The 14003-nt window shown below is 40.0% G+C and overlaps 1 protein-coding gene across 1 annotated transcript in view; it reads left to right on the top strand.

Moving 5' to 3' along the window:
- The window catches only part of ZBTB11 (zinc finger and BTB domain containing 11), a 46194-nt gene that overhangs the window by 26826 nt on the left and 5365 nt on the right, over window positions 1-14003 (top strand). The window contains exons 6-8 of the mRNA XM_036243101.1: window positions 2643-2888; window positions 4314-4458; window positions 5727-5844. Coding sequence (XP_036098994.1) covers window positions 2643-2888; window positions 4314-4458; window positions 5727-5844 — 509 coding nt within the window. The remainder of the gene's footprint in view (window positions 1-2642; window positions 2889-4313; window positions 4459-5726; window positions 5845-14003) is intronic.

Raw genomic sequence — 14003 nt, 5'->3', positions numbered from 1 at the left:
TATAATTAAAATGCAAAAGGTTAAAGACAGAGACTCTTAAAAACATCAAGAGAAAAGCAGTCAGTTACCTACAAGGGAGCTGCTATATGGCTGTCAGCTGATTTCTCAACATAAACTTTACAGGCCAGAAGGGAGTGGCAAGAAATATTCAAAGCGATAAAAAGCAAGGCCCTACAACCAAGATTAGTCTACCCAGCAAAGCTATCATTTAGAATCCAGGGACATATAAAGAGCTTCCCTGACAAGAAAAAGCTAAAGGAGTTCTTCACTACCAAACCAGTATTACATGAAATGTTAAAGGTTTTTTGTTAAAAAGAAGAAGGGGGGGAAAATGAATAATAAAATGGTAATAAATAAGATAGGAGAGGGATTTGGGGATGGGTGAAAAAGTGAAGGGATTTAGAAGTGCAAGTTGATACTTACAGAATAGTCATGGAGATGTAAAGTATGGAAGAGATTAGCCAAAGAACATATATTGCATATATACATAGCCCATGGACACAGCAGTGTGGTGAAGGGCGGGGGGCTGGGTGGAGGGGAACAAAAGGGAGGAAACTGGGGGACATCTGTAATAGTGCCAACAATTTAAAAATAAATTAAAAAACATAATGCCCCCTCCACCCCCAAAGAACCAAATCACAAAGTATGATTGATCTCAGAGATTAAATGAAAAAGTTACATCAATCAAACAGTAACCAGGTACTGTATTTTAAAAAGGGCACATTAAGAGAACAGAAGAGTTTTTAGGAATAAAATATGTAATAAACATAAAAATCTCAGAAAAGTTGAGAAATAGAATTGACTAAATCTCTCAGAAAATAAAGCAAAAAAACAAGTTAGAAATGAGAGTGAGAGAAATTTAGAGGATTGTCTAAGACATCTAATATCCACATAATTTCAAACAGAGAACATGGAGAAAAGGAAATCATTGATGCAATAAAGAAAATTTCAGAGATTAAAAGGGCAGGTGGAATGTCCAGAACCATGGATGAAAATAAATCTATATCAAGATATATTATAAAATTACAGAATCAAGGGACAAAGAAAAAATCTTATAAATTGCAAGGCAGAAAATAGATGCTGTCTCATAGAAAGAATGTAAGGGTCAGGATGGCTTCAGGCTTTTCAGCAGCAACAATAGAAGCTAAAAGACAAAGGCGTAGTGTTTTTAAAATTCCATGAAGGGGCCAATAGCAATCTACACTCAATTATCATAGGAGGGCCCACATAATCCACATAAGGGATATTCCTGGAACACCCAGATCAGGTGATCAAGGAGACTTCACCACTGGGTCCCACAGGACACCTACTATATAAGTCCACCCTACAAATACTGGGAGTCATAGATCTACCAGATACATAGAAACACAAAGAAGCAGCCAAAATGGGGAGACAAGGAAACATGCCCCAAATGAAAGAAGAGAAATCTCCAGAAAAAGAGCTAAATGATGTGGAGGCAAGCAATTTATCAGATATAAGGATGTGGAGAAAAGAGATATGATTTCTAACTTGGAATCTATAGCCAGTCAAACTGTCATTTGTGATGGTAGAATAAGGACATTTTCAGGCATTCAAGGTCTGGAACGTATTACCTCCCAAATTCCCTTACTCAGGAAACTGTTGGCAGAGGTGTTCCACTAAAGCGAGCAAGATATGGGAAACGGGAAACTTGGGTCCAATTCTGCAGAGTCCAAGAGTAGGAAACAAACAGCCCAGGTTGGAACAGGGCATAATGCTTTGATAGAGATCTCTCATAAGATGATGTGTTTTAAATCTCCCCTCAGAAGACATTTGAGGAAAGGGTTTGGTGATGAATTACCAGTAAATACAAAACAGTAAGCAAAACAGAAAACAGAAAGGAAAGAGAATCATGGTGTACCACATCATCCAAGTAATGTAAACACTGAAGTAAATCTAATCAAAGTTAAGATAGAACTATAGTATTGAATAAGTAGGGTAATGGGAAGGATTTGCATATGTGTGTGGGGGGGTGTTTTGGGGGTTGTAAAAGAAAAGCTTCATTGAGCATTATTCCTACTTAGAGTTACAAAGATAAGTTATCATCATGAGAGAGTAAACAACAAAACAAAAACAAGTGGAAGAGGAGGTGGTAGATCAAGAGACAAGCTTTATTTTTTTTTTTTTAAGTAAGTTTTGTAGATGGTGAGCATATATATAACTTTGATTTCATGAATCCCCGACAACTAGAGGATTAAATCCAAGGACCATTAGTTTTATTTTTCTACCTTTTCCAACCCCTATTTTTGTTCCACCTAACTATTAATACTCCTATAGCATTCTTGTGTCTTTTCTGTGTCCTACAGTTCCTTCAAGACAGATCTAGCCTCCCCAATGAGGCCTTTCCTTACTGTTCAGATTACTCCTTCTTAAATATTTTACCTTAATTTATGTATAAGTCCTATTTCTGTGCTTAGATTATAAACCTCTCCAGAGTAGGGGGCTGGGACTTTCCCTTTCATCTTTATAATCTGGTACCTAGCATATTGTCTTTTATATAGTATATGTGTTTATTGGTTTATATAATTATAACAAAGAAATGGAAAGTAGAAATATGAGTCGTTTCACTTAACATTTGTAATGAAATTACATTTAGACAGAATTTTGTTTACTTTTTCTTTTAGCTCTGTAAAAAACAGTTTCAGTACAGTGCCTCCTTGAGAGCACACCTTATTCGACATACCAGAAAAGTTACACCCACTTCATCATCTTCCAATTCCACATCTAATGAGGCATCAGGAACATCATCTGAGAAGGGCAGAACCAAACGAGAATTTATATGTTCCATATGTGGAAGGACATTACCTAAATTATATTCTCTTCGAATACATATGTTAAAGCACACTGGTGTAAAGCCACATGCATGCCAGGTAAAGCCATGACATTTATTTGTTATATAAAGAAGATTAAAACTAAGTGGTGATGAGACTGGTTGACTCTGGAGTCACCTTTACTCTTATAAACTGACTTTTTTAGTTTGTTGCCTGGGTAAAGGGTGATTCCCAATTGTGTTCATTAATTTGATGTCTAATTGATTGTAATTTGAAATGAATCTATTTAGGATGTTCATGAAACTTACTAGGATTCAGGGGATGTGCTGGGTGAGAGTCATCATCCCAGTCATATTTAACTTTCAGCAGGACCAGCCTGGACTAGAAAAGAACCCAGGGTTTAAACAGATCTCCTTAGCAAAAATTCTGCATAAGCTGTGTATCCTTCTCTAATGCTAAGGACTGATGCTACCTAAATGCCAAAATATGACTCCTAGGTAAAGGATCCTGTGATTAGCCAACTTTGGGCTATTCTCTCTCTCTCTCGTTTTTTGTTTTGTTTTAGCTTTTTGATATATGCGAATAGAATATAAGAGAATAGAATAGGTCCTCGTGGACCTTTCATTCAGATTCAGTAGTTATAAACATAGGGTCAACCAAGCCCTAACCATCATTTCATTCACAAATTTAAAAACTAAGTATTAATTAGTCCTCTGATCTTCTAGTGTACCACTACTTAAAATGTGTGGTCTATGGAAAATAAGTACATAAATTGAGAGTAAGCATTTAGAAAGTCATGGCAATTTGACATTGTTGTGACATTTTTATTGTGTTTAACAAAAATCTCTCCCAAATGGATTGGGGGTGGGGGAATGGTTCTTCATCACAGAGAATGTGAGAAGCACTATTCTAGCAGGAAATTAGTATATTTGTTTTTGTTAAGCTCCCATCTCTTTCTTTTTTTTTTTTAATCCTTACCCCAGGATATTTTTCTATTTATCTTCAGATAGAGTGGGAGGGAGAGGGAAAGGGAGAGAGAGAGAAATATCAATGTGAGAGGGACATATTGACTGGTAGCCTCCCACAAGATCCTAACCAGGGCCAGGGACGAACTGCAACTGAGGTACATGTCCTTCCCCATAATCAAACCCACAACTCATTGGTCTGCAGGCTACCACTCTACCACTGAGCCAAACCGGCCAGGGCTCCCATGTCTCTTTTAATATATAAGGTACAAATACTGTTTGCCAATCTCAAAAGGACAGGTTTTTTTGTACTGCTTTGAGTTCCGCCATTGATAACATAGGTATAAGCCTGGCCAGTGTGGCTCAGTGGTTGAATGTCAACCCATGCACCTAGAGGTCACCGGTTCGATTCCCGGTCAGGGCACACGCATAGGTTGTGGGCCAAATCCCTAGTGGGAGGTATGCAGGAGGCACCAATCAATGTTTTCGTCTTCATTCTTCAGAAAGAGTCCCTGTCTCCTTTTCTCTTTTACTGGTTTAAACACCTGTGCTGTCTTAGGTTTGTGGAAAGACTTTCATCTACAAGCATGGTCTAAAATTACATCAGAGTCTCCATCAATCACAAAAGCAGTTCCAGTGTGAACTATGTGTGAAGTCATTTGTTACCAAACGGAGTCTTCAGGAACATATGAGTATTCACACAGGTAATAAGCAGTTTATATTGACATAATTACAGGGTGGGACAAAAGTACATTTACAGTTGTAAGCATGCAAAACAGTTTATTCTTGTATTATTATGTAATAACTATTGTATTTTCCATACAAACAATCATAACCTACTTTTGCTCCACCTTGTGCATGTTATATACTGTTAATTTACCATTACATTAATTATGCTGTGATTATTTCATAAATTATACAGATATAATGATGGCTATATGTGTGCAGTTTTTTAATAAGAGTAAGGTTAAAAAGTGTTCTTAAATCTAGTTTTAGAGCTATCTTATTTGTGTAAAAATACTGTTTCCCTCAGTATAGAAAAAAATTGTACTGAATATTAAATCATGTAATTTAGATCAAGACACCTAAAGAACTGGTCATGCTTTTATTTTTTTATTTTTATTTTTTTTTTAATTTTATTTTTGTTACAGATGTTTCTCCTTTTTTACCCCCTTCCCCATCCCCCCCCCAGCTTTGTTGTCCATGTCCATCAGTTATGCATACATGCATATAAGTTCTGTGGTTTATCTCTTCCCTCCCCCACAACCCCCTCTTATGAGGGTTGTGAAATGGTCATGCTTTTAAAAAGTTAAGCAGTAGGCCGATGGAACTGTCAACATGATATCTAGCTTATAATTTCATTAGATCACACATGCTTCTTTTCTTTTTTTTTTTTCTTTTATCCTCACCCGAGGACATTTTCCCATTTTTTGTTCAGGTAGAGTGGTAGGGAGAGAGAGGAACAGAGAGAGAGAGAAACATTGATGTGAAAGGAACACATCGAGTGGCTGCCACCCGCATGACCGACCAGGGCCGGGGACAAACTGCAACCGAGGTACGTGCCCTTAGCGGGAACCGAACCCGGGTCTCTCAGGACCGCAGGTCGACGCTCTAACCGCTGAGCAAAACTGGCCAGGGCACACATGCTTATTTTCAAATGCTCAAAGCAGTTATGTGGAAATGGCATATGAAGGGTGGATATCAGCTGTAGAACTTGTATTCAACTCTTACTATTGTAATCCAGATGATGATGCAACTGTGTCACATTCTTTGGCTAGCAGTAGCCTTGTTAGCGCTGTAGTTGAGAGGAAATAGGAATTTTGACATGGTTTGTTGTTTTTATTAGAAGGTGGCTGCCAAATGTTAGAGCTTCCATGTCCCTTTGATAAAATAACTTCTGAAATATGATATAAGATATTCTATTGGAAGAGCACATGATTGCTGGATTTGTGACATGGTTTTATTTTTATAGGAGAGTCCAAGTACCACTGCTCAGTTTGTGGAAAGTCTTTTCACAGGGGCTCTGGACTCAGCAAGCACCTAAAGAAACACCAGCCAAAGCCTGAGGTTCGAGGCTATCATTGTACTCAGTAAGTATTTAATAGGTGAATCATGCAGTTAACTTTATGTTCATACTAGGTTTGTTTAATGTTTGAATGTTGTTTTCAAAAGAAAATATTTCAGGCGGCTATAGTTGATAACACCATATTGTATAGTTGAAATTTGCTGAGAGAGTTGAACTTAAACACACACCCACCCACATACATGCACACACATCTCTGAAGGGCTAGATGTGTTAATTAACTAGGTGGAGTGAATCCTTTCACAATGTAGTATACATATATCAAATCATCATCATGTACATTTTAAATATGTTTAAATTTTTTTGTCAGTCATACCTCGATAAAACTGGTAGGGGGAGAAAATACTTGAAAATAGTATTAGACTCTTATTTGTTTATTCTTGATTTTAATTACTTTTTTGCCTAGATGTTTCTACTTATTATTTTTAAAGTTTTATTTAGATATAAATCACATATCATAAAAATTACTCATTTAAAATGATTTAGGTTGAAAAAGATGGTGGCGAGCAGGACCAGAGCGAGGGTGAGCGTGTGAGAGTGAGAGAGAGTGTGAATGGACGTGAGTGTGGACAAGCAGCCTTGAGTAGTGCAGAAACATGGGGCAGAGGGTTCCTGTGCTGTGGATGGGGAGCAGCTGGCTAACATGGTAAGCCGCTTGTCAGGATGCGACGGAGGAAGGCTCCGCCATTTTGGAAGATCCCTGATCTTCTCTGGGAGGAGGCAGCTGAGAGCAGCTAGGGCCAAGCAACCTGAGACCACCACTACGCCTTGCACCATCGGACCAGTGGACCCCGCTGTGTCAATGTGGACCAGCACACAGTAGCAGCACCGTCAAGGTGCCTGCTGTGGTAGCTGCAACAGGCTGGAAGCCAAGCATCATCCCTCACAGCAGCAGTCTGATTGGAGCTGAGCACCACTCCCAGCAGCAGTAGCACCAGCTTGAGAGCCCAGCACCTTCCCCCACAGCAGCAGTGACTGGATGGGTGTGGAGTCCCACCCCCAACAGCAGCTGAAGCTTGAGAGCTGAGACACACCCCCAGCATCAGAGGCTCAGGAGAGGACATGCATCCCAGGGCAGCAGCACCATAGATCGGCCCCTGAGATCCATCCCCAGCAGCATCAGCAGAGGATGATCAGGAGTGGTGTCCCAACCCAAGCAGCAGCAAGGCTTGGGCAGCCGAGACCCACCCCTGACAACTGCAGAAACAGATTTGGAGTGGAGCCCTTCCCCCAGCAGCAGCAAAGTCCTGGGAGTTGAGCATCCTCAGTCCCCAACAGCAGCAGAGGATTGGGGGCTGAGAGCACTCCCTGGCAACAGCAGCAACAGTAGCAGCGCAAATCGGGAGATGACACTCATCCCCAGCAGCGTCAGCAGGGATTGATCAGAAACTGAGCCCCACCAGGCAGCAGTACACCACAGCAGCTGACCAGCTGGACCCATGCACCCCTCCAGCGCCTACCATGATAGACCAATACTAGCGGCCGGTTGTCAATCCTGCAGGACCCACAGCAGGCAAGAGGTACTACACAGCAAACTAGTCTGGAAGGCAAAGCAGCCTTATTTCATACACACCGATCTGCCTACACATCCCAGTATCCCTCACCAGACCTAGAACTACTGTTAAATGGTAAGACAAAGAAATAGCACCCAAATGAAAGAAAAGGAGGAACCACCAGAAAAGGAACTGCATGAAATGGAAACAAGCAATCTGTTAAATAAAGAACTCCAAGCAATGATTTTAAGGGTGCTCAAACAATTTAGTGAGAATTACAAGCAACTTAATGAGAATTATAAAGAGCTCAGTGGGAACTACATCAACTTAAAAAAAGAAGTAGAAACTATTTAATAAAAATCAAGAGGAAATAAAGAATGACATAGCTGATATGAAAAATACCTTGGAAGGATTCCATTGTATATTAGAAGAAGCTAAAGACTGAATCAGTGAGGTAGAAGACAAGGCAGAAAAAAAAAAACACCCAAATAGAGCACCAAATGGGGGAAAAAATTAAAAAGCAGGAGGAGAGTTTAAAGGACCTTTGGGATGATATGAAACATAACAACATCCACATTATAGGGGTACCAGAAGGAAAAGAATCAGAAAGGAATATATAACTGGTTTGAAGAAATGATGACAGAAAACTTCCCTAAATTGGTGAAGGAAAAAGTCACACAAGTCCAGGAAACACAGAGAGTCCCAAGCAAGATGAACCCAAAAAGGTGTACAGCTAGACACATCATAATTAAAATGGCAAACATTAAAGACAACGAAACAATCTTAAAGGAAACGAGAGAGACAGAAAACTACCTACAAGGGAGCTCCCATTAGACTGTCAGCTGATTTCTCAATAGAAACATTGCAGGCCAGAAGGGAGTGTCATGAAGTATACAAAGTAATGAAAGGCAGGGGTCTGAATCCAAGACTACTCTATCCAGCAAGGCAAGCATTCAAAATTGAAGGTGAAATAAAGAGTTTCATAGACAAAAAAGCTAAAGGAATTTATCACCACCAAACCAGCACTGCAAGAAATGCTAAAGGGACTGTTATAAGAATAAGAGAGAGAGACAGACAGACAGACAGAGGAATACAGGCATAAAATAAGAATGGCAACTAATAAGTATCTATCAATAATAATCTTAAATATAAATGGCTTAAATGCTCCAATCAAAAGACATAGGGTAGCTGATTGGATAAGAAAGCATGACCCATATATATGCTCTACAAGAGACTCACCTCACAACAAAAGACTCACACAGGATGAAAGTGAAGGGATGGAAAAAATATTCCAGGCAAATGGAAATGAAAAAAAAAAAAAGGCTTCTGTAGCAATACTCTTATCTGATAAGATAGACTTCAAAACAAGGATCGTAAAAAGAGACAAAGAATGTCACTACATAATATTAAAGGGGTTGGTCCACGAAGAGGATATAATAACCCTGGTAAACATACATGCACCGAATATAAGAGCACCAAAATATGTTAAAAAATTTCTGGAGGACTTCAAGGGAGAGATCAATAGCAATAACAATCATAGTGGGTGACTTTAACACTCCACTGACACCACTGGATAGATCTAGACAAAAATTAACAAGGAGATAGCCCTTAAATGATGAACTAGATCAGTTGGACTTCATTGATATTTACAGAACATTTCACCCCGCCCTGGCCAGTTTGGCTCAGCGGTTAGAGCGTTGGCCTGCGGTCCAGAGAGACCCAGGTTCGGTTCCCGCTAAGGGCACGTACTTCGGTTGCAGTTTGTCCCCGGCCCTGGTTGGTCGTGTGGGTGGCAGCCACTCGATGTGTCCCTTCACGTCGATGTTTCTCTCTCTCTCTCCCTCCCACTCTATCTGTATAAAAAATGGAAAAATATACTCGGGTGAGGATTAAAAAAAAAAAAAAAAAAAAAAAAGAACATTTTACCCCAAAGCTGCAGAATATATATTCTTCTCAAGTGCACACAGGACATTCTCGAAGATAAACCACATGTTAGGACACAAAGTAAGTCTCTACAAAATCAAGAAAATTGAAATCATATCAAGCATTTTCTCAGATCACAATGGCATGAAACTAGAAATCAATTACAACAAAAACATTCAAATACATGGAAGCTAAAAAGCATGTTATTAAACAATTAAGTGCTTTCCAAGGAGATCAAAGAAGAAATTAAAAACTTTCTGGAAACCAATGAAAATGAACACACAACAACACAAAATCTATGGGATGCAGCGAAAGCAGTCCTGTGAGGGAAGTACATTATAGGCCTACCTCAGGAAACAGGAAAATTTTCTAATTGACTATCTAACCTCACAATTAAAGAACTAGAAAGCAAAAAAAAAGAAAGAAAAACCCAGAGCAAGTAGAAGGAAAGAAATATTAAGACAAGAGCAGAAATAAATGACATAGAGACTAAAAAAACAATTCAAAAGACCAATGAAACAAAGAGCTGGTTTTTTGAAAAGATAAACAAGATTGATGGACCCTTAGCTAGACTCACCAAGAAACAGAGAGGACCCAAATAAACAAAATCAGAAACAAAACAAGAGAAGTAAAAACTGACACCACAGAAATAAAAAGGATAGTTAATAAATACTATGAACAATTATACACCAACAAATAGGACAATGTAGGTGAAATGGACAAATTTCTAGTAACACATAGTCTCCAAAAACTGAACAGGGAAGAGATAGAAAACTTGAACAGACTAATAACAACTAAGGAAATTAAAGATGTCATCAAGAATCTCCCAGCAGCCCTGGCCAGTTTGGCTCAGCGGTTAGAGCGTCGGCCTGCGGTCCGGAGAGACCCGGGTTTGGTTCCCGCTAAGGGCAAGTACTTCGGTTGCAGTTTGTCCCTGGCCCTGGTTGGTCGTGCGGGTGGCAGCCACTCGTTGTGTCCCTTCATGTCGATGTTTCTCTCTCTCTCTCCCTCTCCCTTCCTCTATCTCCCTCCCACTCTATCTGTACAAAAAAAAAAAAAAAGAATCTCCCAGCAAACAAAAGCCAGGCCCAGACGGCTTCACAGAAGAGTTTTACTGAACATTCAAAGAAGAATTAACACCCATTCTCCTCAAACTATTCCAGAAAATCCAAGAAGAAGGAAGACTTGCAAACTTGTTTTATGAGGCCAGCATAATTCTAATTCCAAAACCAGATAAAGACACTACAAAGAAAGAAAATTATAAGCCAATATCCCTGATGAACATGGATGCCAAAATCCTCAGCAAAATCTTAAATCCAGCAATATAATATATTTAAAAAGTTATATACCATGACCAAGTGGGATTTATCGCAGGGATGCAAGGCTCATGCAATATTCATAAATCAATAAATGTGATACATCACATTAACAAAATGAAAGATAAAAATCATATGATCATATCAGTAGATACTGAAAAAGCATTTGACAACGTCCAGCATCCATTTTTTATAAAAACTCTTAGCAAACTGGGGGTAGAAGGATCATATCTCAACATAATAAAGGCCATTTATGACAAACCTACAGTCAACATCATACTCAGTGGGCAAAAACTAAAAGCATTTCCCCTAAGAACAAGAACAAGACAGGGATGTCCACTTTCACCAATCTTATTTAACATAGTACTGAAAGCCTTAGCCATGGCAATTAGACATAAAGCAAAAAATAAAAGGGATCCAAATTGTAAAGGAGGAAGTGAAACTGTCATTATTTGCAGATAACATGGTATTGTACATAGAAAACCCTAAAGATTCCACCAGAAATCTCCTAGATTTAATAAATGAATTTGGCAGAGTAGCAGGACACAAAATTAATGTAAAAAAATCAACGGCATTCTTACACACTGATCAACTCACAGAAAGAGAAACTAAAAAAACAGTCCCGTTTACCATCACGGCAAAAAATTAAGATACTTAGGAATAAACTTAACCAGAGAAGTAAAGGACCTATTCACAGAAAACTATAGGTCATTGAAAAAAGAATAGAGGAAGATATAAAAAAGTGGATGCATATATCTTGTTCATAGATTGGAAGAATTAACATAATTAAAATGTCCATACTACCAAAAGGAATCTAGATGTAATGCAATCCCCGTTAAAATACCAACGACATATTTCACAGAATAGAACAAAACCTTTAAAAGTTTATATGGACCCAGCTGGTGTGGCTCAGTGGTTGAGCATCGACCCATGGACCAAGAGGTTGCTGGTTCCATTCCTGATTAGGGTACATGCCCAGGTTGGGGGCCAAATCTTCACTGGGAGGCATGCAGGAGGTGACCATTCGATGTTCTCTCTCATTCATGTTTGTATCTCTCCTTCCTTCCTCTCTCTCTCTAAAATCATTAAAGAAAAACAAAAAAATTTATATGGAACCAAAAAAGACTCTGCATAGCCACAGCAATCTTGAAAAAGAACAACAAAGTGGGAGGGATCACAATACCGGATATCAGGTTATACTACAAAGCCATTGTAATCAAAACAGCCTGGTACTGGTACAAGAACAGGCATATAGATCAATGGAACAGAACAAAGAATCCAGAAATTGACCCAAGTCATTACACTCAGTTAATATTTGATAAAGGTGGCAAGAGCATACAGTGGAGTTAGGACAGCCTTCTAAATAAATGGTGTTGGGAAAATTGGACAGCTAGCCCTGGCTGGTTTTGCTCAGTGGTTAGAGCATCAGCCTGCAGTCCACAGAGACTTGGATTTGGTTCCCGCTAAGAGCATGTACCTTGGCTGCAGTTTGTCCCCAGCCCTGGTAGGGTCATGTGGGTGGCGGCCATTTGATGTGTCCCTTTCATGTCAATGTTTCTCTCTCTCTCTCCTCTCTCCCTCCCACTCTATCTGAATAAAAAATGGAAAAATGTCCTCGGGTGAGGATAAAAAAAAAAGAAAGAATAAAAATTGGACAGCTAAATGTAAAAAAATGAAACTAGACCAGCAACTTACACCATACACAAGAATAAACTCAAAGTAGATAAAAGACTTAGATGTGACTTAAGAATCCATAAAAATCCTAGAAGAAAATGTAGACAACAAAATTTCAGACATCACATGCAGCAGAATTTTCACTGGTACAATGCCTACAGCTAGAGAAACAAAGGAAAAAATTAATGTATGGGACTACATCAAACTATAAAGCTTCTGCACAGCAAAAAAAGAAAAACACATCAAAATGAGAAAGGAACCCATCATATGGGAGAGCATAATTGCCACCAATACATCAGATAAAGGATTAACTTCCAAAATTATATATAGAGTACTCATACAACTCAAGAAAAGGAAAACAAAGAATCTAATTAAAAAATGGGTTGAGCCTTGGCCGGTTTGGCTCAGCGGTTAGAGCATCCGCCTGCGTTCCGGAGAGACCCAGGTTCGGTTCCCGCTAAGGGCATGTACCTTGGTTGCAGTTTGTCCCCGGCCCTGGTTGGTCGTGTGGGTGGCAGCCACTCGATGTGTCCCTTTCACATCGATGTTTCCCTCTCTCTCTTCCTCTTTCTCCCTCCCACTCTGTCTGTACAAAAAATGGAAAAATGTCCTCGGGTGAGGATAAAAAAAATAAAAATAAATAAAATAAAAAAAATGGGTTGAGAACCTAAATAGATACCTCTCCAAACAGGATATCCAAATGGCCAAGAGACATGAAAACATCCTCAATGTCACTAATCATTAGAGAGATGCAAATTAAAACGAGTATGAGGGGACTTCTGGTCATGATGGCAGCATAAACACGATATCGCCTCCTCCCACGGTCTCATCAAAACTACAGCTAAACTATAACACAGTCATCATTAAGGACTGCCTGAAATCGAGCTGAATGGAAGTCCTACAACTGTGAGATTAAAGAAGCAGCCACATCCGGGAGGAGGTGCAGACGGGCTTGTCCCACACCCACCTGTGGTGCATAAAAATCAGAGGAGACACCTTGGCTGGGAAGGTCCTCCCTGAGGAGAGAGGGGTCCCTGTCCTACACCAGGTATCCAGCTCAGGGTTCCAGTGCCAGGAAGAGAAGTCCCCATCACTTCTGGCTGGAGAAACCAGCAGGAACTGAGGCTGAGGGAGGGTGCCCCAGGCAGTTCCTCTTAAAGGGCCTGCCTCGCAAGGACTTACTGGGACTTGTTCTCTCTAAGCTCTTAGGGGAGGCAGCTTGAAGGGCACCAGAGACATATAGGGAAGAACTGAGAGGTTGGGCTTTGGAGCGAGGGCTGGAGAGGTGGCTTTCTCCTGGACAGGTGTGCTAGCAGAGGCTAATGTTCCTTTGGGGAGCCCTTTTTTGGGGTGGCAGAAGGCTGCCATATCTGGGACTCCAGCAACTTGGCACACACTGTTTGCCCTGCTCTGGTGATTCCCTGAAGCCCTACTCCACCCTACTTTTGGGTCCACCCAAGCTGTTTCCAAAGGCTTTACCATAGGATTGGCCTATCTTAGATCCTGCTTCAGAGTTTCCTAAAATCTCTGAAACAAGCAGCATCTGGTCTCAGCCTCATATCTCTTCTTCTTTATTTTTTTTAATTCTCACCCGAGGACATTTTTCCATTTTTTGTTCAGGTAGAGTGGGAGGGAGAGAGAGGAATACACACACACACACACACACACACACACAGAGAGAGAGAGAGAGAGAGAGAGAGAGAAAGAGAAACGTCGATGTGAAAGGGACACATCGAGTGGCTGCCATCCTCACGACCAAC

The sequence above is a fragment of the Molossus molossus genome, unplaced genomic scaffold (genome assembly GCF_014108415.1).
Source record: "Molossus molossus isolate mMolMol1 unplaced genomic scaffold, mMolMol1.p scaffold_m16_p_5, whole genome shotgun sequence".
Taxonomy (NCBI): domain Eukaryota; kingdom Metazoa; phylum Chordata; class Mammalia; order Chiroptera; family Molossidae; genus Molossus; species Molossus molossus.
This window is presented reverse-complemented; position numbering and strand designations above follow the sequence as displayed.